Source organism: Trematomus bernacchii, unplaced genomic scaffold (genome assembly GCF_902827165.1).
Source record: "Trematomus bernacchii unplaced genomic scaffold, fTreBer1.1, whole genome shotgun sequence".
NCBI lineage: Eukaryota > Metazoa > Chordata > Actinopteri > Perciformes > Nototheniidae > Trematomus > Trematomus bernacchii.
This window is the reverse complement of record NW_022987800.1, coordinates 322435-350098: the sequence shown is the minus strand read 5'-3', so window position 1 is coordinate 350098 and position 27664 is coordinate 322435. Positions and strand designations below refer to the sequence as shown.

Genomic DNA, 27664 nt, shown 5'->3' with positions numbered 1-27664 from the left:
AAAGAGGCCGGAAACAAACATATGTACACGATCCTAACCTTAAACAGAGTCTATACATTTGGCCAACATGATATGCTTCTGTAGTGAAAGCAGGCAGAGGTTTAGAGGTTAACAATATGTGGTGAAGGTCGCCCTCCTGTGGTTAAAGAAAGGAAACTCTCCTGTATGAACACCCTGATAAAAACAGACAATAATGCCACAACATTCATCTCAAATGGGTCGGACTCAGGTGAAAATACGTCATTTTTAAAAAAGAAATATAGCGATAATGTCCACAGAGGTTCTGCTTTACATAGAAATATATACATTGTCTTTAAAACAACATGGATCAGATGTTCCCAGTTGAGTTTTCCATCTTAACATACGATCTTTTACACGGTGTGATTGAACCAAAACGTTGAATATCTTCAAACAAAATGAGTTACGAAATGTTCTGGTTGAGATGTGGTCAGGTGTTTTGACTGATATGAGTTATAAAATATATTTACAGTGAATCTATAAATGTCTGGAGTATAGACAAACAAGGCGTAATAGTAGAGTCCATGCAGATACACACATGCATGCAGTTCTACGTAGTAAAGACGAGTGTGTGTGTCAAATTATGAATACATCATGTACATATTATATACACAGCCAATATTACTGCATCCACCTTCATATAGTCTCTCTACCTGCGTTTACTCAAGCCTCTAAGAGAGTTGCACTTAAACGTTTCCATCGTTTTCTGATACAAATCAACATTTCTTGTGACATTTCCCAACCATAAATTCATCCAGAGATGTTCCAGAGATGCCAGAAAACAGGGAAATGCTAACTTCAAATGAGTATATCTTCAACAGCATGCTCCTTAAAAGTCAAATGTTCAAGGAGGACATTTAGGATTCAAGATTCATGCTGCAGAGTGTTCATTTTAACATGTTTTTACACTTAGAAATCAATCAATTAATCACAAATAATGCCACAGAATGTACATTTTACCATGTGTTTAATCCGAGAAGTACACCTAACTTGTGTTTTTAACAACAGTAGTGTGTCGTTTTAACGTAACAGTACATTTCCCACATTTTCTGGCCTCTCAAACAAACACACACTCGTTCTCTTCCTTCATTTGATGGTGTCCAAACTGTTTCAAATTAAACACGTAGGCTACTGGATTTTAAGATCATCTCGTCGGGTTTTTTGTGATTCTAGAAGTGTTTGATGTTTCAACAATGAAGGATTTCAAATGTTCTTTATGCTATAGCCTACTATCGGGGGCGGAATCAGCCCGGGACTCTCGACCGGCCCACTTCGGTACCGCAAGTAAATACCGCTAGTAAATTGTCAACGGGGGGACAGGGGGGTGCTAGTGACTTATCCGACCGGCCCACATCGGTACCAGTAAATACCGCTAGTAAATTGTCGATGGGGGGACAGGGGGGTGCTAGTGACTTATCCGACCGGCCCACATCGGTACCAGTAAATACCGCTAGTAAATTGTCAACGGGGGGACAGGGGGGTGCTAGTGACTTATCCGACCGGCCCACCTCGGTACCAGTAAATACCGCTAGTAAATTGTCGATGGGGGGACAGGGGGGTGCTAGTGACTTATCCGACCGGCCCACATCGTCCGACCGGCCCACTTCAGTATCGGGATTCGTCCCGAACGTCCCGATGGCCAGTCCGCCACTGTATACTATAGCCTACTATGTCGTTTTAATATTTTCAACATACTATACGATGACGTTTTTTCAGTCAAAAGTTTGGACACACCTTCTCATTCAACAGTCTTTGTTTATTTTAATTTGAAGAATCTCAAATATAACTCATATTCTGGATTTTTTAACATTTTTTTGTTTACTAGATAATTCCATATGTGTTCTTTTATAGTTTTGATGTCTTCAGTATTCATCTACAACGTATACAATAAATACAAACCTTGTGAGAAGGTGTGTCCAAACTTTTGACTAGTACTGTCCTTTTTTGTTCAAAATGACATAGTATAGTATGTCGAAAACATTTTTAAAAAAACAACAAAGTATAGTATGCAGAACATTTGAAACCCTGCCTTGTTGAAACATCAAACTCTCAAAGAAACACAAAAAAACAGACGAGATGATTCCATCTTAAAATCCAGTCAGTACGTGTTTAATTTGAAACAGTTTGGACACCATCAGAAAAATTCATATTCTTCCTCTTCTTCCTTCCTCATCATCATACCATGGTCTCTGAGCCGGACCCTTTCCCGGTGAAAAAGTCCCAGAAGTTGGACGCTGGTGACGGTTTTCCCTCGTCTTCCTGGGGGGTCTGTCTCACCCAGATGCTGCTCTCTGAGGATCCACTGAGGCTGGAGCAGCTGAAGCTCAGAGCCGAGCCCAGCAGGGGGTCCAGGTCCTGGGGGGAGGACAGGGAGGAGGGGGTGGAGATGGAGGTGGAGGTGGTGGAGGAGAGAGAGGACTGGGCCAGGCTGAGCAGGTTGTGGTGGGAGTGGAACTGACGCATGTGGCAGATGGATTTATGAGACGGAGCTTCACCTGGAGGAAGGAACGGGGAAAAGGTTAACATATGCACTTTATTGCGTGACCTCGAGGAAATATATCATACTGTATGTTCTACTTTTTGTCCTTTTTGTTCAAATTATAAAAGGAAGAAATACATGCAAAACACTTCAAGACAGTGGACACAAAATGGATGACTGTTTAGCCTTTGAGAAAACGTTTTTTAAATAGTTCTTTCAGGAAGAAAGCAGACCGATACACCCGGGAGCCTGGATGTGGATCATTCCAATTTACACGATAAATAGTTCATAGCATCACAATAAATGAGTAAATAAATTAAGAATTTAAAAGTTTGAGTGCAGAGGGGATGAATGATTTTGAAAAGCGATTTGTCTTAAGAGCAGGTAGCATATCTACACCCTGATGGCAACAGACTGGCCTCTCCAGGTCATCACATGTCATTTGTTAGATGCTTTTATCCAAAGCGACTTACATACTCAGTACTGTGGACAATCCCCACAGGAGCAATTTGGGGTGAAGTGTCTTCAGGGACACAACGACATGCTGACTGCAGTGGGACTCGAACTTGCTACCCCCAGATTAGAAGTCCAGCACACTATCCACTGAGCCACAGCCTCCGATAAGGGTGAGGTCATGTTTACATAAGTTTATAAGTGTCCTCGAGCAAACATATATAATGTTCTACTTTTTGTCCAAATGATAAGAGGAAGAAATAAATGCAAGACACTGGACACAAAATGGATGACTGAGAAAAACTTTTTTAAATTGTTCTTTCAGGATTAAACGTTCCACAAATCCCTATACCTTCCTAAAAAAAACTATAAATTAAAACTTTGAAACAACCAAAATATGACACATTTTACTTAAGACAGTCATTCAGTATTTGTTATTTATTTAGTATTCCTCCTCCTGTTAAAGGCGTGCAGCCATTTTAGCCAGAACTCTTTATAAAAGAGAGTAAATGTTTAATACTTTACGTTATAACACAATTCTCTATCTGTTTCCTCTAGGCGGTGCTGTTGCCACATTTATCATCCGTGTGGTCGAATATTTTTAGCCAAATGTTTGGTGGGCTGCCCGAGAGATGTTCAGACTTTCATTCAGCACTAAGACTCATTTCATTTCAAAGATACTTTAATGTACTCGGGTAAAACTGTACATCACTGACGTCTACAGTAAACAATAAGGACCTTAAATGACATGATTTGTTTCCTTGAATGTTAGAAATGATGGATGCACAATTATTTTTTAACTGAAGCGTTTTGGGAGAATTACTTGTAGATAAACCTTAAGTTAACAAGCACATAGTATAGTATATAGACAAATGTGTTTTAACTTAAAACCACAAAAGTGACTCAAAGTCTTGCTCAATGTTCCTTATAATCGGCACTAATATGAACTTCTTATCAGTATTTGTGTTGACATTGTTAGATTTATTGCATTTATGAACTTTGCTAATTAATACACTTTATTCTTTGCCCGTAAAGAGTCAAATTGGATGGCCCAAAGTCTAAATAAACACATTTATATAATTGATTACATCCTCCCTGCTTCCGGTTCTGGTTCAGTTTGAGCACGTTGAGGAAAACATTAGCATTTAAACTCGCTTCTCCAGGCTGTTTGTGTTGACGTTGTTAGATTTATTGCGTTTATGAACTTTCCTGGTTAATACACTTAATTCTTTGCCTGAAAAAAGTCAAATGTAAGGGACACAAAACCCTGATATCACTGATAACGCCCCCCCCTGCGTACCGTATCTGGGTTCCTGTCGCTTCCTGTTCTGGTTCAGCTTCAGCACGTTGATGAACACCTCGCTGGTGAGACTCCCCTCTCCCCCGTTCCCGTCGGGGGGGAAGAGGGGGGAGGGCGGCTCGAGGGAGGAGAGACTCCCACTGGAGTCCAGAGATGCCACCGTGTCCCGACGCCCCCCCGACTCACTCTCCTCCTCCAGGGGACTGCCGCTGGGGGGGAATATTAAGAAGGTTTGTTTAAAGATACACCGAGATGCTCTTGGGGAGTTAAAGGTCCCCTATTACACTGTTTTTCATCAATATATTATAGGTCTCAGATATATACAGAACATGTCTCTGATTGGCTGAAACACCAAACAGATCATTGCAGCATCCCATAATCCCCTCTGTTTCAGCCCTGTTTCCAAAGTGCTGATTCTCTGTCTGTTACTTTAGATGAAAATAAGGAGCCCCTCCCCACGCCCCTCTGAGAGAGATTTGGTTACAAAGAACACAATGGTGCTCTAGGAGGAGATTCAGGTGATAAGGGGGGGGGGGTTACCTTGGGTGCTGATTGGCTAATGGTTACACAAGCCAAAACATCGTTATGACATCATAAAGTGGCCAAAATCTGATCAGCTCATTTTCAGACAGGTTTTTATAGAAATGGATCAGGACGAAAAGAGAGAGAATCTTTGTTCCTGAAACTTTCAGAGTCTCTTTACACAGAGGGGACACATGGTGATGAAGAAGAGACATGAAGAAGAGGGGACACATGTTGATGTAGAAGAGACATGAAGAAGAGGGGACACATGTTGATGTAGAAGAGACATGAAGAAGAGGGGACACATTTTGATGTAGAAGAGACATGAAGAAGAGGGGACACATGTTGATGTAGAAGAGACATGAAGAAGAGGGGACACATTTTGATGTAGAAGAGACATGAAGAAGTGGATTTTGCATAATAGGTGATATGTTGGAAGGAGTTGATTGACAGATTGGTTGTCACGGTTACCTGAGTTTCCGCCGCAGCAGATAGTCGATGATGTCGGGGTCCGTCTGGATTAGACTCATCAGGACTTCCTGCTGCAGCTCTGCAGAAACCTGGAGGGAAACACGTGAGACTGGTTTGGACTGGATTAAGAGGAAAAAGCCTTCTCTGTACAAAATACATCTCAAACCAAATTGTATTAATCTCTAAAGTAAAAAAGCAAATATCGCAAAGCCTTAGCACACGAAACCTAAAGTATCTGCACGATAATAAATGATTAATAGTGTGAACTAACCCTTTAATACTAAAACAACTTCCTGTTTACTAGACTCTTGTTTCTCAGAATAAAAGGTCATATCAGATTTAAAGGCTGGATCTGATGGCATCGTACCATGAAGAGCCTGCGGTGGTTCTGGATCAGCAGCAGGGTGACGCTGATGATGGCGGAGCTGTCCTCGATGCCCATGGACAGCGGACTGGACTCTCCTCCTCTCTCCTTCTGAAGCAGGTTGGGACCGAAGATCACCGCCAGGTTCGCCGCCGTCATCTTGTTCCCGAGGATCTGAGGAGAAAGGGGAGAGGAAGGTGGTGGTTGATTTCATTATATTGAGCGTTGTTAATAGTGGAAAAAGTTAGACTTCCATTAAAGCAGGGGTGTCAAACTCAAGGCCCGGGGGCCAAATCCGGCCTGTGACTTCATTTTTTGTGGCCCACAACAGCTCTGACAGAATATTATTTTTTTATTATACGGTTCCAATGCCGATTTACAGAAGCACGTTGCCCATAAACTACATGTCCCACAATGCATCTCAAATTTGACTCATTACTCAGAATTTGACTTTTTTTCTTCTAAAATATGCCTTTTTCTCAGAATTTGCCTTTTTTTCTTCAAAATATGCCTTTTATCTTAGAATTTGCCTTTTTCTCAGAATTTGACTTTTTTTTCAAAATGTCACTTTTTTTTCAAAATGTCACTTTTCTTTTCAAAATGTCACCTTTTTTTTTGGACTTTTTTTTCCAGAATGTGGCTTTTCTTTTAAAATCATTTTGTGACATTCTCACTGAAGAGACTTGCAATTATTTGCCCTAGACTTCTGCTTTCAGACGTAGTTAATTATGAAGTTATTACCCTATCCGATAATAATCCAATGCAGAGGCAATAACATTATTTTAAATATATTAAATATTTATCTATGTATTTTTAAATAGTCTTAAAGTTACAACCGGCCCTTTAAGTGCAACCATAATGCTGATGTGGCCCGTGATGAAATTGAGTTTGACACCCCTGCATTAAAGTGTCTAAAGCCACACATTTCTAACACAGACGGGTAAGAAATAATATAATTTTACCTCACATTTCTTTCATTTTGAAACATTTATTTATTGTTGTTCACTTATTGTCTTTACTAGTTGTTGTGCTATAATAACAGACCAGCAAAATTGTCAAAATATACAAATGAAACCGGCAAAATTGCTTTGTGTATGAAGAACTTTTCCAAAACGTTTGATTGAAAACTACAGTACCCAAACTGAATTACTCCGATTGAACTCAGGTTAAAAAATGAAGTGTTTAACTCATACTTCTATGTTTACTCAATGCTTCTCCTAACATTTAAAATGTCCCAACAACCGAGCTGTCAAAGATAAATCAATATATTTGGTATACGACTATCAGATCTGGGCTGTTGATGTAGTTAATGGACTTAAGCAATTACTCCAATTGAACATTGCACTTCCATAAAGCTGGGCCCTCGCAAGACATTGATCAAATATATAATACAGTAATTTAATACGGTCACATTTCTCACAGATAGATTGGTAGACATTACCTCCTCCTCGTTGGTCCCGATGCTGTCCTGGGCGTAGCTCTGCACGGTGTGCAGGAGGCTGAGGAGGCGCAGCAGAGTGTCGCAGTTACAGGGAGGCAGCAGGTAGAGGAGGAGCTGCAGGAAGAGGAGCTGGTCTGAGCCCCGGAGCACTGAGAAGAGAGGAGAGGAGGAGAGGAGGAGAGAGAGGAGAGAGGAGAGGAGGAGAGAGGAGGAGAGGAGAGAGGAGAGGGAGAGAGGAGAGGAGGAGAGGGGAGAGAGGAGGAGAGAGGAGAGAGGAGGAGAGAGGGAGGAGGAGAGAGAGGAGGAGAGGAGGAGATGAGGACCTTCTGAGAGTAAGGAGTGGAGGAGAGCAGAGAGAGGAGGAGAGGAGAGAGAGACGGAGGAGGAGAGGAGGAGAGAGGAGAGAGGAGGAGAGAGGAGGAGAGGAGGAGAGAGGAGGAGAGGAGGAGAGATGAGGAGAGGAGGATGGAGAGAGAGACGTAGAGATGAGGAGGGAGAGAGGTGAGGAGGAGAGAGAGGAGAGAGGAGAAGGAGAGACGGAGAGGAGAGGAGGAGAGAGGAGAGGAGGAGAGAGGCTGTCTGGGATTCAAAAATGAAAGGAGGAGGCGAGGAGAGAGAGGAGGAGAGGCAGGAGAGGAGGAGAGAGGAGGAGAGAAGGAGGATTGAGGAGGGAGGAGAGGAGAGATGAGAGGAGGAGGAGAGGGAGGACAGAGGAGGAGAGAGAGGAGAAGGAGAGAGGGGAGAGATGCGAGGAGAGAGAGGGGAGAGACGGAGAGAGGAGGAGAGGAGATGAGGGAACAAAAAGACGAGAGGAGAGGAGAGAGCGAAGAGGAGGAGAGAGAGATGCCCGAGGCAGGAGCGGGGGGGGGGGGGGGAAGAGCGAGAGAGAGGAGAGAGGCGAGCGAGAGGATGGATTGAGCGGGAGAGGAGTAGAGAGAGAGAGAGGAGGGCTGAGTGAGAGAGAGGAAGAGAGGAGGAGAGAGGAGGACGGAGGGAGGAGGCTGAGAGAGAGAAGAGGAGGAGAGATGAGGAGAGGAGAGAGGAGGAGAGGAGGAGAGAGGAGGAGAGAGGAGAGATGAGGAGAGGAGAGGGAGAGGAGGAGAGAGGAGAGAGGAGAGGAGGAGAGAGAGGAGAGAGGAGGAGAAGAGGAGAGAGAGGAGGAGAGGAGGAGGAGAGAGGAGAGAGGAGGAGAGATTGAAGAGAGAGGAGGAGGACAAGGAGAGAGGAGAGAGTGAGGAGATGAGGGGAGAGGAGAGAGGAGGAGAGAGGGGAGAGGAGGAGAGAGAGGAGAGGAGGAGAGAGAGGAGGAGAAGGAGAGAGGAGAGAGGAGGAGAGGAGGAGAGAGGAGAGAGGAGAGAGGAGGGAGGAGAGAGGGAGAGAGAGGAGAGGAGGAGAGAGGAGAGGAGGAGAGAGGAGGAGAGGAGAGAGGAGAGGAGAGAGAGGAGAGGAGGAGAGGAGGAGGATTAGAGAGGAGGAGAGAGGAGAGAGAGGAGAGGAGGAGAGAGGAGAGGAGGAGAGAGGGGAGGAGAGGAGGAGAGAGGGAGAGGAGGAGAGGGAGGAGAGGAGGAGAGGAGAGAGAGCGCGAGAGGAGAGGAGGAGGAGGGAGGAGGAGAGAGAGGAGAGGAGGAGAGAGGAGGAGAGGGAGGAGAGGAGGAGAGAGGAGAGGAGGAGAGAGGAGGAGGAGAGAGGAGAATCAGCTTCAGGAATACAGGATTTAATACCAAGTGAATGTCTGTCTCCGTTATGTGGTGTGTGTGTGGTGTGTGTGGTGTGTGTGTGATTTGTGTGTGTGTGGTGTGTTTTTTGTGTGTGTGTGTGTGTGTGTGTGTGTGTGTGTGTGTGTGTGTGTGTGTGTGTGTGTGTGTGTGCGTGTGTTTGCTCACAGGCGGCGTGCAGGAAGGCGGGGTACAGCTCTCTGGACAGCAGAGGATCGGGAATGTCTCGGAGGAATTCTTTGAGCAGCGCCGCCACATCGTGGACGCTGTGCTCCTCGTCCAGCTGAACATCCACCCCCCGGTCGAAGTCCTCCAGCAGCTGGGGAGCAAACAGAGGACACATGTACCCAAATACATATCAAAGAAGAAGAAGATAAAAACACACTGAGGGTCAAACAGGAGACACTTTCCACTATTGGACACCATTTCTCAAAAACAGGATATCACACATCGTCAGCTTTTCCCTTCAAGATTATTTCCATATTCCAGCTCAACGGGAAACACAGGGCAGTAAATCATACAATAATCTTTATTAGTAGTAAGGTCCAAATGCGAGACGGAATAAAATAAATCTTCAAATAAAAATGTTTACATCCATATTTAGATGTGTTTGATTTGGCCAATGTTTTCAACGTTTTATTCAGATGTGTTTTATTGTTTATTTACGGGTTAAAATCCATGTAATAATGTCCTCACCTGTCTCACTCTCTTCTTAGAGCTTCCTACTCGGAAAATTCCCACCGTCTGAAGACCTGGGGACACAAAATAAATCATCCAGGACAATCAGAATCCGGTTTATAGCCAAGTGGTTTTGGTTTTTGGGTTATATTGGTGTGTACATAAACACAGTCAAAATAAATAGTTAAAAAGGAGCAAATAAAGAAACTACTACATAAAAAGAACCTAAAAAAAACCATATTTTGAATAAGATTTCTTCTTAATAAATTCAGTAAAATGTCTAGAAGAAATAATACACAAAAAATAAGTACAATAAAAATATGACAATTACTCTGAAAAATAAAACAGATTTAATTGTGCAAAATGTATGGAGATATTTGCGAAGTTAACTGTATGAAATAATCTAATTTAATTCAATATTTAATAGTGTTTAAATATATATTAACGGGGACTTCAGTCTTAATATTTAAATTAATGTAGTTTGGGGACAAATTCTGTTTTTGTTTTTTGAATTTGTATTTAACCCTAATATTTGTATATTTATGTATATACACTTTTTCCTTTGGGAGGGTTAGCATGTGTTATTTATTAAGCTGTAAAACTAAAATGGCATACAAAGATGTGTCATAAAAACCCCACTTTAGGGACTCTGAATGCCACATCCTGTTACTACTCATATGTGTGTATGTTTTCTTCATTGTGACGTGTTATTGTATTTATTCCTTTGGGGAGGGGGGGGGGGGGGGGGGGGGTATACATGTGTGTGATGTCTTTACCAGGGAAAAACTAAATGCCAATACAAATATTTGTCCAAAAAAACACCACTTTATGTTCTCCAGACGTCAGATCCCGTGTCTCACCGTGGTTCTGGATGTGTCTGCAGCAGCGCTCCAGCACCCGGGGAACCTGCCTGTAGACGGGGTTCAGGCTGAGCTTGTTCTGGGTTCTGGTTCTGGTTCTCCCTTTTGAGGAACACTCCTTCTTCAGCTCCAGCTCTGCGGGGTGGGACAGCTGCAGCGCCTCCAGCAGGCGAGACTGACTCTCCACCAGGTCGGAGATCGAGTCCACCGACAGCCCGCCCTGAAGAGATACTGAAGTTTAGGACATTATCGAGGTATTTCTACTTGAGTTTCTCCATTGCATGCTACTTTAACTTGTTCTCAGAGATGGCAAAAGTACAAACATCCTTTACTCAAGTAGAAGTACAGATACTCGTGTTTAAAAATACTCTGGTAAAAGTAGAAGTACTGACTAAACTTCTTTACTCAAGTAAAAGTAAAGAGGCTTTGAAATGTTCTTAAGTAAAAAGTACCCATAACTAGCAGCTGTTTTAAAGAGTACCTGACCTCCCTTTATATTAATAGAACAATAATGTCATTGTTAGCTAATGAATGTTTCCATGCTGAACAACGGCAACATAACAACGTTTTCATTGGTCCCTCTTCTTTAGAGAAGACCAGGAAATGATGGATACACGGATCGTGTTCAAATCAATAGGCACGCAATGACTCTAAATAATAATGATCACGCCACCAAACACACATTCAAACTAAAGGAACCAGCCTGTTTGGAAAAAGTGAGAAGTAGAAAGTACAGGTATTTGGGTTCAACATGTAAGAAGTAGAAAGTACAGGTATTTGGGTTCAACATGTAAGAAGTAGAAAGTACAGGTATTTGTGTTCAACGTGTAAGAAGTAGAAAGTACAGGTATTTGTGTTCAACATGTAAGAAGTAGAAAGTACAGGTATTTGAGTTCAACATGTAAGAAGTAGAAAGTACAGGTATTTGTGTTCAACATGTAAGAAGTAGAAAGTACAGGTATTTGGGTTCAACATGTAAGAAGTAGAAAGTACAGGTATTTGGGTTCAACATGTAAGAAGTAGAAAGTACAGGTATTTGTGTTCAACATGTAAGAAGTAGAAAGTACAGGTATTTGTGTTCAAAATGTAAGAAGTAGAAAGTACAGGTATTTGTGTTCAACATGTAAGAAGTAGAAAGTACAGGTATTTGTGTTCAAAATGTAAGAAGTAGAAAGTACAGGTATTTGGGTTCAACATGTAAGAAGTAGAAAGTACAGGTATTTGTGTTCAACATGTAAGAAGTAGAAAGTACAGGTATTTGTGTTCAAAATGTAAGAAGTAGAAAGTACAGGTATTTGTGTTCAACATGTAAGAAGTAGAAAGTACAGGTATTTGTGTTCAAAATGTAAGAAGTAGAAAGTACAGGTATTTGTGTTCAAAATGTAAGAAGTAGAAAGTACAGGTATTTGTGTTCAAAATGTAAGAAGTAGAAAGTACAGGTATTTGTGTTCAACATGTAAGAAGTAGAAAGTACAGGTATTTGGGTTCAACATGTAAGAAGTAGAAAGTACAGGTATTTGGGTTCAACATGTAAGAAGTAGAAAGTTCAGGGGCCTCATTTATAACGCCTTGCGTAGGATTGACGTGAGAAGGTTGCTTACGTAGTACAAAGCAAAAAAATAGGTACAGAAATGTTCCGACATTTTCCGATTCACAAAACATTGCGTACCGGCGAGGGAAGTGCGTACGGCACTTCATACGCCTGTTTCCCTTTATAAATCACAATCGACTCGAAATGCGGCGCAGCTTTTGCAGGCTTCTCGTAACGCCCATATTTACCTATAAATAGTCAAAGAAACGCCCATTCATTCATTCATTCTGACTGACTGCATGAAGAAGATCGCAGGAAATGAGGACAGAACAGCTAAAAAAGACATCTCACACCGTGTCAGATTTTGGTTATTGTGGGGAGGTCGAGATAAATCATATTGTTTGGTGGATGCAGTTTGAACCAGAGTAGCAGCATGGAGGTCGGATCGTCACCAAGATAAATAAATAAGTGGTCCGAAAAAAGTTAATGACAAAAAAAATACACATAACCTTCCTCAGGCAGTGTGTTTGTCCCGGGGACAGGAGACACCCCCTTGATGAGAAACTGTAAGAAATGATCGGGGAATCCCTCCGGAGTGGAGTCATGACAACTGGATCTGAATTATTTTTGTTGTATTTGGTGGTTTGTGTTCCAGCTGTCGATCAGCAACTATATATCCATAATCCACCAGTTAAAGGAAATACAATTAATGGATTGTGTTATATTAGCTGTTTACCACATATGGTGTTCTTAGTTTCCATACCTCCTGTGTTTTACGAGCGACTTATCAAGTCTTGGCAAACGGCATAAAACACGATTAAACGTGATAGTATATAAAACCATGCTCGTATCTACAACCTATAGAAATGCAAAACGGCGTCAGTTTATTCTGTCCTCCTGCTTACCGCATCATTTATGAGAAAACATTTCATAACATTAACACAACATATTCGAGGTGGTTTTAAATAACATATCCGTATTTATTTATTTCTCCAAGTTATGTTTTTGTGTGCACTGAGGAGTCTCAAACAGGCGTTTGTTTAATCATTTAAAGATTGGCTTTAATCAATGTTTGAAAATGAATTCTTCATATTTCATAAATGAGAGGTAACATTTTATTTATGGTATTATTTCCACATATTTCTCTCCATTCTTCCTTCTGCCAACGGTGTCGCAGTTTCTCGTCTCTCCCGTTTGTGTGCTTAGTGCGTACGCATGGGTTAGAGTTTGCGTGGAGGACAGCACATTTTCCCGTCAAGTTAGTATTTTATAAATCGCAAACATTGCGTAGAAACTGGCGTACGCCATTTTTTGAGCGTATATCCCTTTATAAATGAGGCCACAGGTATTTGTGTTCAAAATGTAAGAAGTCAAAGTAAAAAGTCGTCAGAAAAATAAGTAGTGGAGTAAAGTACTGATACCAGAAAGATGTACAGTAACAAAGTATTTGTACTCCACTACTTCCCCCCTCTGCTTGTTCTTTACTGCATCATGTACTCACCTACTTTATATCTTCACATACTCTTTATTGTGCCACCTTTTCTCAGTTTCATTCTATGTTTTTTTACCATTGATCTTATTAACTTGTGCTCGCCTCTTTATTTAATATTTAAGCTACACTTGTGTCATACTTGCATTGTGTTTACCTTTCTATATCCACTCACTTTGCTGTAACAATATGCATTTCCCTTCTGTGGGACTAAATAAAGGATTTCTGATTTTAATTTGGACATTTGAGGTAAATATTGTACTTCATTTTTACATTTAATGAGAGCTGGAGTTAGTTGGGACTTTTTGACTTTTTTCATTCTTACATTTTTCTGATAGTTTAGTAGTTAAAGGTAGGGTAGGTAATTTTGGAGAAACCAGCTCGAGTGCGCTAGAATTTGAAAATACACAGCCGGAAGAAATCTGCTACTTCCTTACAGAGCCCCTCCTCCAACACACACGAACGTGCACATGTGAGGATAGTGAGGTGGGCTGAAGATTGGAAGGTTGTGAGTTCTAATCCTGCCAGGAACAACACCACTAGTGTGCCCTTGAGTAAGGCACTTAGTCCTTAGTTACTCCAGAGAGAATGTCCCTGTAATTGGTAATTGTAAGTCGCTTTGGATAAAAGCGTCAGCTAAATGAAATGTAATGTAATGTAATGACCAATGAGGACACGTGATAAGTGTGTGCACAGATGGAAGGCTGGCTAAAATGGTTGTACTTTTTACAGTATTACGGCTTCCACAGATGACATGTTTTTATGGATTTTTTGTCAAAGCACTTCAAGATATTCATTGCTATCGGGATGTTAAGAGCATTCCATGGAATATAACAAAAAGTGTATCTCGAGCCGGTTTCTCAAATTTACCTACCCCACCTTTAAGTGATCAAATAATCTGATATCTCCTAAATAAATCCAAGGGAAAAGTCTAAAATATGAATAGAAACGTGTGAAGCAGACTTCTCTTCCATAAACCATCTCTCATCCCCTCATATTTTATTTATAAGCCTTGGTTAGAAACTACGTGACTAAGCTATCAAACCCTTACTTCATAATGTTATAGAAACCAGCTCAACTGACTCCACATTCAATCACCAGTATTTATTATCTAATAATGTAAAATTCTGCCCCTTGAACAGTATGAAAAAAACGATGTAATCTATGCAGTCTGTAGATATTGATCTCTCTGGGTTCATCACTATAGGAGTGATTACTTAGCATAACATGGAGTAATCTGAACCGCTGTGAACCGACATATTCTTATAATGTTGCAGTAGAGAAAGAAAAGAGAGAAGCACTGACAGGAGAAATGGAAAGACATTTTAAAGATGGATGTGAGGAGAAGAGGCCAGAAGAACATCGTTACGGTGCCATCCGATAAATATCAGAGAGGCTGAAAACGAATACCACAGGATTATAAATCATCCGTCTGTGACCTACAGCAAATGTTTCTGGAGGAACGTCAAGTGTCAGAGGAATTTCTAACGGTACCTCGGTCCAGAAACCAAACGGTACCAGAGCTCAGGAATTATTAGGATACAAAGTCAATATGGAAAAGTGTTAAAGGGGTCCTATTGTGATCATGTTCAGGTGTATATCAGTATGTAGTGTCTCTACTTTAAAGAGTTCTCTCCTGCTGATGTTCAGGTGTATATCAGTATGTAGTGTCTCTACTTTAAAGAGTCCTCTCCTGCTGATGTTCAGGTGTATATCAGTATGTAGTGTCTCTACTTTAAAGAGTCCTCTCCTGCTGATGTTCAGGTGTATATCAGTATGTAGTGTCTCTACTTTAAAGAGTCCTCTCCTGCTGATGTTCAGGTGTATATCAGTATGTAGTGTCTCTACTTTAAAGAGTCCTCTCCTGCTGATGTTCAGGTGTATATCAGTATGTAGTGTCTCTACTTTAAAGAGTCCTCTCCTGCTGATGTTCAGGTGTATATCAGTATGTAGTGTCTCTACTTTAAAGAGTCCTCTCCTGCTGATGTTCAGGTGTATATCAGTATGTAGTGTCTCTACTTTAAAGAGTCCTCTCCTGCTGATGTTCAGGTGTATATCAGTATGTAGTGTCTCTACTTTAAAGAGTCCTCTCCTGCTGATGTTCAGGTGTATATCAGTATGTAGTGTCTCTACTTTAAAGAGTTCTCTCCTGCTGATGTTCAGGTGTATATCAGTATGTAGTGTCTCTACTTTAAAGAGTCCTCTCCTGCTGATGTTCAGGTGTATATCAGTATGTAGTGTCTCTACTTTAAAGAGTCCTCTCCTGCTGATGTTCAGGTGTATATCAGTATGTAGTGTCTCTACTTTAAAGAGTCCTCTCCTGCTGATGTTCAGGTGTATATCAGTATGTAGTGTCTCTACTTTAAAGAGTCCTCTCCTGCTGATGTTCAGGTGTATATCAGTATGTAGTGTCTCTACTTTAAAGAGTCCTCTCCTGCTGATGTTCAGGTGTATATCAGTATGTAGTGTCTCTACTCTGACATGTCTCATGTTCAAAAAGCTCTTTATTATTCTCATACTGCCTGTACTGCAGCACCTCTTTTCACCCTCTGTCTGAAACCAGAGCCCAGTCTGCTCTGATTGGTTAGCTGGCCGGCTTTGTTGTGATTGGACAACCGCTTAGAGATGTCCCGCCCCTTAGCCTATCACGTACAATGTGTTGGAGTGATGTCACTATGTCCCGGAAGTAAACACATTTTAAGAGCTGACTTTTCTAGAAGTAATGGAAGTCTAACTGGATTAAATAAAGCAGGTTTTACTTAAATATCATTATAATCTGCTCTTAGACGGTCCATATGACTAAAATAAATGTATTAATTGCGTTTTTTACCTGCTAATAATGAGTAGGTAGTGTTGAATCTGGATAGTTAAAGGGGACCTATCATGCAAAATGCACTTTTGTACGTCTTTTATACATGAATATGTGTCCCCGGTGTTCCAGGGAACTCACCAAGTGTCAGAAAACACAACCCTCTCTATTTTCCTCCATACCCAAATCTCTAAAAAAGGGGCTGCAACGGATCTGATAAAAACTGATCCAGATTTGAACACTGTCCTGACGTCAGGACAGTGGCACTACGGCTATTGGGCCAACTCCACCAATCAGGAGGAGACAGCCACGGCCATTGCCGTTCGAAAGCGCTGGAGACGCTGTAGTACATATGCCAGGCCTGTAGGTGGTGCTGTTCTCACTGAATCTGCCCTTGCTAAAACAGAGCTAAAATAGTGCAAATTGAGCAAAATGAGGCATGGCTAAAATGCATGATCTGTTTGGTATTTTGAAAAACAAAAAGTATAAATATGCCTTATATAGGTATGGTCCTACACTATATTATTATAATATAGCATGATAGGTCCACTTTAAGGTAGGAAATCCCTCTGTCTCCTTCATCTCTTTTTCTAAACCAGGTAAAGTAGGTCTGATTCTTTGCTCTAATCTGATAAACTGAAATGTCCTCGCAGAGATTTCAGCCTCTAAGCATTCCTCTCTTACCCTATCAATCCTGTTACAGCCAATTATTCCAACCTTTACTCTGTGAACGCTATCTGTCACTGATCCAGCTGAGTGCGTGCGTGCGTGCGTGCGTGCTTGAGTGCGTGCGTGCGTGCTTGAGTGCGTGCGTGCGTGTTCAGATATGTAAACAGTGAGCTGCTTCAGTCCAGACAGCTGTTCGACGGTGAGTCAGAGTCCCATTTAGGTCGAGTTTGTCTTTCTTTCACTCCTTTTCTCACCATCTTTCTACTAAAGACAGTTCTGTTGGCTTTATATTTTTACTATTGGTACTTTTATTTAAGTAAAATATATAAGTACTTCTTCCAATTCTGTTGCAAGTTTAACACATTTGAGATTTTGGAGTATTGTTCGAACAAAACAAGCATTTTTTCTTTAAGGGAATTTTTAAATACAATCCTCACATTTTACATTTAATAATCAATTATAAGTATAATGTTTCGATGGTGCTGTTATTATAAAACCACAAATTAATTATCTAGCCAAATATTACAAATAATACACTTAGGGGGTTTTAACAATCTGTACCAAAAAACATAAATGACAGATTAAAAAAAATGAATATAAACTGTAATATAGACAGTCCAAATGAGACGAATGCTATTGTTAACGTAAATAAAATACCCAAAAGATCCAGGAGGATGTTTTTTGTGAAGCCTGAGCCAGCCCCAACTATAAGCTTTATCTAAAATAAAAGTCCTAACCCGACTCTTAATGTGGAAATGCTTTTTAATACAAAACCAAATTATTATTTCTGTCTGTGTCCAACCAAATATTCACGTTCTGACGGCGCTGTGTGTCTGCACTTGATAGCCGGTTCAGGTCCGATTACCGTTTTCCGCGGCTCTAATGATATTCATTACGAGCTTAAGGTAACAACTGTTTCCAGATCAGTGTGTAGAAGGATTACTGGGTGTGGCGGCCACCAGCAGAGAGAGGGAAAAAACACACACTAAATGTTCTGTGCAAACACACGACCGTGGAAAGACACCGAATAATTCGAGGCTTGTAAATATTTACAACACACACACACACACACACACACACACACACACACACACACACACACACACACACACACACACACACACACACACACACACACACACACACACACACACACACACACACACACACACACACACACACACACACACACACACACACACACACACACACACACACACACACACACACACACACACACACACACACACACACACACACACACACACACACACACACACACACACACACACACACACACACACACACACACGACTCAGATCAGAATTTTCTTTCCTTGAGTAACTGATTCAAATCTCTCCGAAGACACACACATGGAAGTAAGGCTTCATAAAGAAATAACCACGGCTTTATTAAATAGATTAAATGTGGTATTTGTCAAAAGCAAGGAAGAAATGAAAGACTGTTGTGTTGCACTTAGGGCAAGAAAAAAGTTACGTCAAATACAGGCTACACTTCCTAAATGTGAAAACAAAGTGTGTATGTGGGTTAGTGCATTATAAATATACCTGCCTTGCCCTATGTGTATTCCAGATTCTTTAAATACGTTTTATATGTAAAACACACGTTAGGCGTATAAATGATGGTGGTACTACCAAGCATATAGGGGTAAAATGTATTATTTAATCTACACATTCATCTGTGTGTCTTAGTTTCTGAGATGTTGACACATTTTTGAAACATTTTGACCCTATGATTCGATTATTCACTCCCACTCCCAATTTCCTTTCCTAAGCAACTGAGTCAAATCTCTCCGAAAACACACGCGAGGCGAAACAAAAAACCCCACTGCTTTATTGAATGTGAAAAAATGAAAGACTGTTGTGTTGCACTTGGAGCAAGAAAAGATGAACAATCATTGTGTTAAATACAGGCTACACTTCTACACTTGTGTGTTTCTACTTGTCATTTGTTCTTTAAAGTTTCTATGTGTCTAATTATACTTGAATATCAATTACAATAAACTTTAAATGATCTTCTTAAATAATTACATTTCTATATTGTAAGTAATTAAGAAGAACATTAGGCTTAGTAAATATAGTGGTATCAATTTAACATTTTTACAACTTGTACACACTTGTTTATGGGGTTGAGAGAGCGACAATTACCTCTGGAGTTATTGAAAGTCTTTAACATTTTGTAATGGTTTCCCCATGATAGAAAGAAGGCTGTATGTCTTAGTTTCTGAGATGTTGACACATATTTTAACAGCTTTTATGGTTATAATAGTGCCTCCCACTCACCCTCCTCTGTCCTCGCCCGGTGTTATCCAGAAACGTGGGCGACAGCTGGCTCTTCTGGGTCTCAGAAAGCGGTGCCACAGAGTTAGCGTACGGAGAGCAGAGACCCCCCGCTGTGAGGGACGAGGGGCAGACCGGCGGCTTGTTCCCGTTGAAGAACTGCCTCTTCTCGGCTCTGAAGCGCAGCACCGAGGCCTCGAGGTCCAGACAGTCCCTCCGGCTCTCCTTCAGGGCGTCCTGACGCAGCTTATAGGCCCGGTCGTTAGCGATGACCTGGGAGAGAGGGATCCCAAACGCCTTGGGGGCCGACTCTGAGGAGAGAGATCATGCAGATTAAATAGAAAAGCAAACAAATGTATTACTTTGTATTATGTTATATTACTTTTTATTACTAAACAAGTCTGAATTCTGAGAGAAAAGTCAGAATGCTGAATTCTGAGATTCAAATCCGAACGTTTTTTTTCAAACCCCTAAAAATGTATTACTTTTTATTATCATTTTTTTACAGTGTATACCTATGGAAGAGGATTAGGGCCACATGAGAGAAAGACGTCTGAATTCTGAGGAAATGTTCAGAATTCTGAGAAAAAATTCTGAATTCTGAGATAAATCTGAATTTTGACTTTTTTCTAAGGATTCTGATTCAAATCCGAACGTTTTTTCTCACATCCCAAAAATGTATTACTTTTTATTATTATGTTTTGGAAGAGGATTAGGGCCACATGAGAACAACAGTCTGAATTATGCTAAAAAAAAAGTCAGAATTCTGAGAACGGGAATTGTGAGGGAAAAAGTCTGAATTCTGAGGAAAAAAGTCTGAATTCTGAGAACGGGAATTCTGAGGGAAAAAGTCTGAATTCTGAGGAAAAAAGTCTGAATTCTGAGGAAAAAAGTCTGAATTCTGAGGAAAAAAGTCTGAATTCTGAAGAAAAAAGTCTGAATTCTGAAGAAAAAAAGTCTGAATCCTCACTTTTTTCTAAGATTTCTGAGACTCCGAAGAAGTCAGAACTCCTTTTGTCACATCCCCAAAAAAGGTTTCTCACATGGCCCTGATCCTCTTCCGTACACACCAAACAAATGTACAAAACAAAAAGTATTTATAACTAATATAAGCGATACTTAAACATAATGAAAAAGGAGAAAAAGGAAAGCACATTGTGTTATTTCATCACTTCAAGTTTGCTCTGATGTTGTGTAGAGGGTCTGGCCAAGTTGGCGTTAAGAGGAAATCTATTAAACAGGATTTAAAAAGGCACAACTCGTACCTGCTTTTGATCAGAGCTCAAGTAGAAAAGCGGTGTAAGAATAGACAGAATAAATAGAGTTAAGGTAAGAGAGGGATAATCCACTTAAAGAGGCAGACATCACACTGATAGCGGATTACTGCAGATACTAAATCAACATGAGGTTAATGGTGTCATCTCAGGAGCGTCAGATCTGGAAATCTGCTACGTCACAAACTCAACGGATGATCTGGCACAAAATCCAATTAGGAAAAAAAAACATGTGAAATGTAAGAAATTACACGGTTTAAATTCTAGCATTGCATGGCCAACTGCCAGTTAGCATTAGCTTGTAGCATTACGTCTTTTTATCTAACAATTTGACACAGAAAAGTTCAAGTAAAATTATATTTAGGGAAGCGAATGACCAACATTTTAACTTGATGATAAAAGTTTCTAGACCAAAAGAAGTCGAGAACTTCTGCATTAATTACTCTAACGAAATAACACCCTGTTTATTATTATGAAAGTTGCATTAACGCATAATGAGCACTTCTGGTACTTCGTTTTTAAGGTATAAGGTTTTTAAGGAGTATAATTTTACATATTGGTTTGACTTAATAGTTAAAAAGTACTTCCTCCACCTCTCATAATAACCAGCATCAGTATCTGTTTTGCAAACCTATTTTAAGAACATATATTTAATCAAATAAATCCTTTCTCTTGCTTCTTATTAAGGTCAAATCCTTGCTCGAGCACACTTCATCATGATGGACACAGGGGGTGTTTCTCAATGTCGAGAACACTTCCTTGCTATAGACATGTCTTCCGAGTCACTTCCTTCAGAAGCGAGGCAAGAATCCTTCCTAGCCTCGGAAAACGAAGAATGGTGGAACAGGCTAACAGGTGTGCGTCATATGCGAGGCCACGCCTTAAATGGAGCCCGATTTCCGCCAAAGATTTTGGAAATTGGTCCGTGCGCAAAGCATTGTGGGTATTTTAAGACCGCGGAGGATACACATGTGCAGCCTCGAAATGTCTCGCTACGAAGGACGCCGGCCTCGGTAGGATTCCAAGGATCCTGGACATTGGAACAGTCCTTCGGCGGCACTCGATGACGTAGCATGCTTGAAATAGTGGCTCTGGAGCAGCCTTCCTCGACATTGAGAAACACCCACAGTCTTGAAGTGGCTGGAAGATTTTTCTTGTGCACACGTCACTCTTTAACTCAAACAAACACATTTCTGCTTGGCAACAACAACAATGAATAAGATGTTCGATCATTTAACGGCTAATTCCTCTCAGTCCTGCCGTCTGCTGGCAGGACTTCTGTCTCCTGACACTTGGACATGTCTTCTGGCATCCAGTAAAAAAAAAAGTTGGCATTGTGAGCTGCTTGAGCTGCTGGAGGTGTTAAAGTAAACAGCCGAGGATTTAATAGTTGGCTGGAGACACTTTAAAGTCCTGGACGAAACTTCAGAGACAGACAGACAGCCGAGGTAAAACGGGATATTTAGACAACCGAGAGACCTGAGGTTTCACTACTAAACTTTTATAAGAAAGGTGAATAAAGTCTGCAGGTGTTTTGGGGTGTGCGTTTAAAATCAACCTGAATAGGAGCATTTGTAGTAAGCATGTTGTTTCAAAGCAGTATTTTATTTTGTTTCTTGAGTACAATGTTTTAAATGACAGTAACTCGATCAATATATTTATGTTTTAATAAAAAGGTGATGTCTTTTGAATTAACATGAAAAATAGTGTAATTTCATCAGTTTTAGTCACAACATCCTACAAATCGCCTAAAATCAGTAATTGTTTTACATTTTTACTACAAATTCTTCTTATTTTCATTGTTGTGTAAAATGCTCACTCAATGTAATAAAACCCCTTAGAAAAAACACTTAGATTACACTGTTTGTTGGCCAGAAATCTTAAATATAAAGAGTATTTCTCTACCTGAATTATACATCTGACAATAATAATACATTTGACAGTTAAATATACATAAAAATGAACCAATATGATATTGTATTTATTAAGAAATGTATGAATAACTCGTCTGATAATCTTATATTTCCTTACGTACCACAGGATTATGTTTTTTTATGGGTTTTGCAGTATAGGGGAATATGAAGTCCTGACCTCAGTTAATTTAAAACCTTGGTCCCAGAAGTCATGATTACTACAGTCAGTTTTTCACTGATGAGACCCCTCAGGACCTGACCTTGTTAACTCAGACAGGAAGACAGCTGTGTGTGTCCCACTCTTATTGTTCAGGAATTTCACTGCTTTAGTATTTCTGGTCCTCGGGTCATTGTGTGTTCCTGGAAGAATGAAGGAGGTATTATATTTAGAAGTTTCTCAGTACTATTCCTCCATCACCACGTCAGCAGCTGGATGTGAAAATGGGTCCTCGGGGGGGGTCTTGAGTTAAGTGAATGTATGTTGACTTAACTCAGGATGTCCTCTGTGTAAACCCCAGTGAAACAACACAGAAGCAAACTATAGGAAGTGTAGGAACTTCTTCTTAACCTTTCCCCCAAAATAATGTAGTAAAAAACACAAATATTGGAGGTGGAGTGAGGGGCGAAGAGGCTCCAGTTGAATGAGCTAATCATGTGTGAAACCCCCTTTTCAAACATCACAATGGTGGGTGTTCCAACAAAAGTTATGTATTACTTATGTCTGATTTATGTAGCCATTAGCCAGGTCAATGGAGCAAAATAAGCAGGATTTGAAACGTCTTCATCCATCTCTTGTCATTTCAACAGCTAGTTTTGGTATTTTGTGGTTACAATCAAGAGCAACACCATACTTATGTCTGGAGTTGGCAGTTAAGCTGGCTAAAATGACCCCACAGACGTTTAAAGTTAGCTATTTTCAGAGTTATTGATGGTTAATGAAACTGATTATCACATTAAGACCAATATTACATTATGGGTATTGCCTTTTCTTATTTACACGTATGCCTCTGAGCAGCTTCTGTTTGAAAAGAAAGGTCTAGACTACTCAAATAAACTACATTTTTGGCTTTTTGCCCCTCCGGTAAAAACCCTCTTTCCTTCAGGTTGAACTGCGTAATGCCAGACATTGTCTAATTAGCTTCGAGCATGCCGTTAACCCATAACATTTGGACATCCAAATAAACGTTTGGCACTCATTAAATCTGCATACGTCAACGCTAAAGCTCTGTCCAACACCACTACCTACTTACAATTACTGAAAAAGAGGGATATTTTGGGCATCTTAAGTCTTAGATTTAAAAGTGAAGACATCACAATAAAACTGTGTTGGCGTCAGTTAGCTCCAATCTTGAATTCCTGCCTGAGGAAACCTCCCTTTAGCTTTTGGAGGATTTCACTTCATGCAGTGATTTTGCCAGCGGTGCAGAGGTGCAAACCCAAGCAGAGTTTGACTATCTCCCTTACTGCTGGTCCCTGAAGGCCACACGGTGATGCCTTCAGGAGCAGAGGGAGCAGAGCCAGCTCTATCGCTGCCAGGTCCCAATGTTCTGTGTTTTGATTAGCCAGGTTAGCTTCGGCTAAATCCCTGTGGGCTGCAGCCAGGATTTAAGGAGCGCCGCAGACAACCTGGGAATGTGGCGTTTGTTTTGGCTATAAGTACTACACTGTAAAAACTGTTCCGATGGTGAAGTCAACAAAACTCAATTTTTTTATGTAATTGACTTGCCCTAAATTAGTTTTTTTTCAATGTGCGTTTAAATAAGTAACACGTAAGCAACAATGAGAACATGTTTTAAGAACTCATTAATTTGTAAATTAATATCACATTTTCTGAACTTTCTTTAAAAAGACGTTTTGGAAAACGTAATAAAAATGCTTTTTTCAACGCCACGGTCATGCCACGCCCTCAAACGAGAATAATAATTTTGAATAATAATCAAAAAAGTGTGAGACTTCCTGTTCCTCTTTGCAGCGGTTCTTCAGCAGTTGGACACGTGTTTGCGTTGGATCCTCCTCAAACCATCGTAAAACAAGTAAGCATGCCACCTGAGTTATTAATTACTGCTTTTTAACTAGAAAGTGTTATTTACTTTTCTTGTATTCACTGTTTTGAACGAAACATCGACATTTTAATGCATGCCAGCGCCATTACTGCTGTTAAAGTTAGACTCAGCCCTGTCGTGCTCATGTAGTCTATTTCTTCACGCAAAGTTGTTGGGCAAAGTTTGCATCAAGTGCTTACCGACGCAATTCTGTTAAAAGTGGTTAAGTTAAGAGTATGTATTAAGAATCAACTCCGCAAACTGTTCCCCTACGCCGCTCTAAGCGTTGGCCCGGGCACCGTGATGCGGCCGCGGGGCTCAGAGGCTCTCCTGCCGTGCATGTTATGCGGTAAAATACCTCCGTTAAAACTATTCCCTACTACTTTATAACCCAACGGTTATGTAAGAGTAAGTTACTAATGCGCCTATTTGATATTAATTCCTCTATATGTATTTCGCCGTTTGTTTTACTGTGAGCAATGAATTACCTTTCAACAATCTTAGTGTACCCAATTTAAACTCATAGTCTGCAGTTACAGCATCGAGTTCTTATTATACAAAATTAAGTGCAAACTATATTTTTCATGCTTTTGCAACGTGTTGGAATCTGCAGGAGAGTTAACGTTAGCTCTCAGTAGAAAGTGACGGAGGTGATTTAAGGTGCATTCAGGCGCAATTCAGTAAAAGTGTGTATTGGGCGAGGAGGCATGTATAACGTCAGCAAGATGTGTTCAATGTAGTCCAGTAAAATGCAGTGTTTAGCGAGAAATATCAATAAATACAGTTTTATTAAGGAGATGTTTTACTACAACATAAAGTAGATATTAGACAGTATGCAAACGAGATAAAGGAGTGTATATTGAAGTAATTAGGATCTGCTGTGTAGAGAATCATGGAATTGTACTGGTATCTAACAATGCCATCCTTATAAATGTATATAAATACAATACCGTTTTAAATGATAATTGTGTTTTAATGTTTGATTCCATTAATTGAATTAAATATGTTTTAATGAATTCTACTGAAATGATTGTTACATTGTCATCATGTAACTATTTTGTTCTTTCATTTGCCTCACCAGAAAACACACCTCCTCTTGAAGACATTTTGCCTCCTGCTATGGACTTCAGGTTCACATTAGGTAAGCCCTTGAGTGTGTCAGAGTTGTTGTTTCACAGGTTAATTCAAGACGTGTTATGTTTACATACTAATATAATGAGCATCAGGTAAACGTACCCATTTCTATTTTTTGAATCACAGATGGGATGGAGTTGTAAACTATGCAGCACTAGTGTCACCACTCAAAGTGATATTTTAAAACATTATCGACTCCATCATGGAACCTTTGGACAGAAACGTGCCTTGCCCTGCATTCATGTAGACTGGCCTGCGCTCTCACTTATCAAGATAAAAGTTGAAATAATCGTCTGTTCTTTTTATTCTAGGACCCATGTGCCACTTTATATACATCTCTGAGCATGAGGTGGGGTTAAAAAGAAGTAGTTGGACATTTTATGAACTATATCAATATCATGACTATTTGGTTCATTTTCTTGCAAACCAGCCTTTTGTTGATGGCTTAAACCCCTTGTAATGCATGTGAATAGCACCTCTGTTACCGTCTGTTAACAGCTAATGTAAACTGGCTCGTTATGTTTTCAAGACGGATTTGATTTTTGTTTTGAGGAAAACACATGGTGTGTCCTGATTTGTACTCAATTTAGTGTTTTATTTGTATTTACAGGGAACAGCAGAGGTCGAAGTGCACCAGGCTCGTGATGCACAGCATGAAGTGATACGTTGCCCAAGAGCCAGATGCAGTTATAACCATCAAGTAATAACCATGTGTCTCCATGTATGTTAATGTGTTGTGCTTTTAAACAAACTTGTTATTCTTTTATGACAACTGTTTTGAAATAATCACATTTTAATAAAATGTATTAACATGTCCATAACGTTCCCTTTTTTAATTTATTTGTTTAATCTGCAATGTTTCAATGCTATCAAATATTTAAAGGGTTGGATTGAAATCAGGAAGAGTTTGTCGTATATAGGTTCCGGCAACTCAATTGTGTTTTATAATTTACTTTATTCTCGTGTGGTTCTTAGCAGATTGTTATTTGCATTGGTTACACTTAATATCTGGGCTTTTAATTGTAGGCTCATCTCATCTTTTCATATGCAGAAAAAATCACATTAGTGAGTTTACCCAACTCCTATAATTGCTTGGAATCGCTTGACACATATTTTTTAAGTTTTAGCAAAGTAACACATTCTTGAGTAGAGGAAAACTAAAAAAAGTACATTTCACCAACTCAAAAATTGCAAAAGTTGACTAAACTCTTAAAATTGCTTGGAATCGCTTGACACATATTTTTTAAGTTTTACCAAAGCAACAGTTTTTACAGTGTACTCTGATAATCACCTGAGAATAAGAACATCTCTTTATAAGAGGCTGGAGCCACAGAGTAGGATGGTAAAGAAGAGGTGGAGGTAAAGAAAGCAGAAGAGAAAGAAAGTATAAAGATGGAGGCAAGTGGCAGACAGTGATAATGATGCCTTCGAGGACCTGTGTAGATTAGAGGTTGAATTGTGTAGTTACAGTAGATGGTTTTTTAAAAGCTGATTTTTTCAGATCAATTTGTATCTATTTTTATAAAACACAATTTAAATTCTCATTGTTGTCTAAAATGTTCTCAAAATTAAATGAAACCATAAAAATAAGTACATTTTTCGTAATTATTTTTGAAAATTTGACTATTTCTCTGTCTGACAATCGGAAAAAAAACATACATGAAATATATTGTGTATCTTTTGTAATTATATAATTTTCTGGTGCTGCCTCTTATTATATCAAATAACTATTCATATTTTACGCACTTTTTGTCACTTTTATTCGTATATTTTATACCTGTGTTATTCTAGGTCAGTTTGCAGTTTTAATTTGCATTCTCTTGGCTTTTTAATGACTGTTTTGAATACTTTACATATCATTTCATAATATATTTATGTTACACTATATCTTAATGCTTTTTATATATATATTTTTTGTAAAGCACTTTGAGTTTCCTCTTGCTAAAATGTGCTCTAAATAAGCGTGCCTTGCCGGAGATATACAGTAGAACTTTAAGATGTCCAAGTGAGATTAAAACGAAAAAACCTACTAACTTCCATCACTTAAAATGCAGTAAGTAATGAGATAATCAAATTGTAGTTATGATTTATTTCAAGATAGTTCAACACTAAGTTAATGTGATTTAAAATACTATGAGCAATGACAGAAATGACACCTGGCACTGACCAACGTATATAAAATGAATAGTACTTTAAAACTTG

At 39.9% G+C, this 27664-nt stretch overlaps 1 protein-coding gene across 3 annotated transcripts in view; it reads right to left on the bottom strand.

Annotated features, from left to right (window-relative positions):
* Positions 1–2006: 2006 nt before the first annotated feature.
* The window catches only part of arhgap36 (Rho GTPase activating protein 36), a 75059-nt gene continuing 49401 nt past the window's right edge, over positions 2007–27664 (bottom strand). For all 3 annotated transcript variants that reach the window (XM_034149969.1, XM_034149970.1, XM_034149971.1), the window contains exons 4-12: positions 19103–19410; positions 10302–10521; positions 9460–9515; positions 8932–9082; positions 7049–7197; positions 5611–5781; positions 5244–5332; positions 4251–4459; positions 2007–2513 (exon numbers count right to left, since the gene is read on the bottom strand). In XM_034149969.1, coding sequence (XP_034005860.1) covers positions 2194–2513; positions 4251–4459; positions 5244–5332; positions 5611–5781; positions 7049–7197; positions 8932–9082; positions 9460–9515; positions 10302–10521; positions 19103–19410 — 1673 coding nt within the window. In that variant the 3' untranslated portion in view covers positions 2007–2193. The remainder of the gene's footprint in view (positions 2514–4250; positions 4460–5243; positions 5333–5610; positions 5782–7048; positions 7198–8931; positions 9083–9459; positions 9516–10301; positions 10522–19102; positions 19411–27664) is intronic.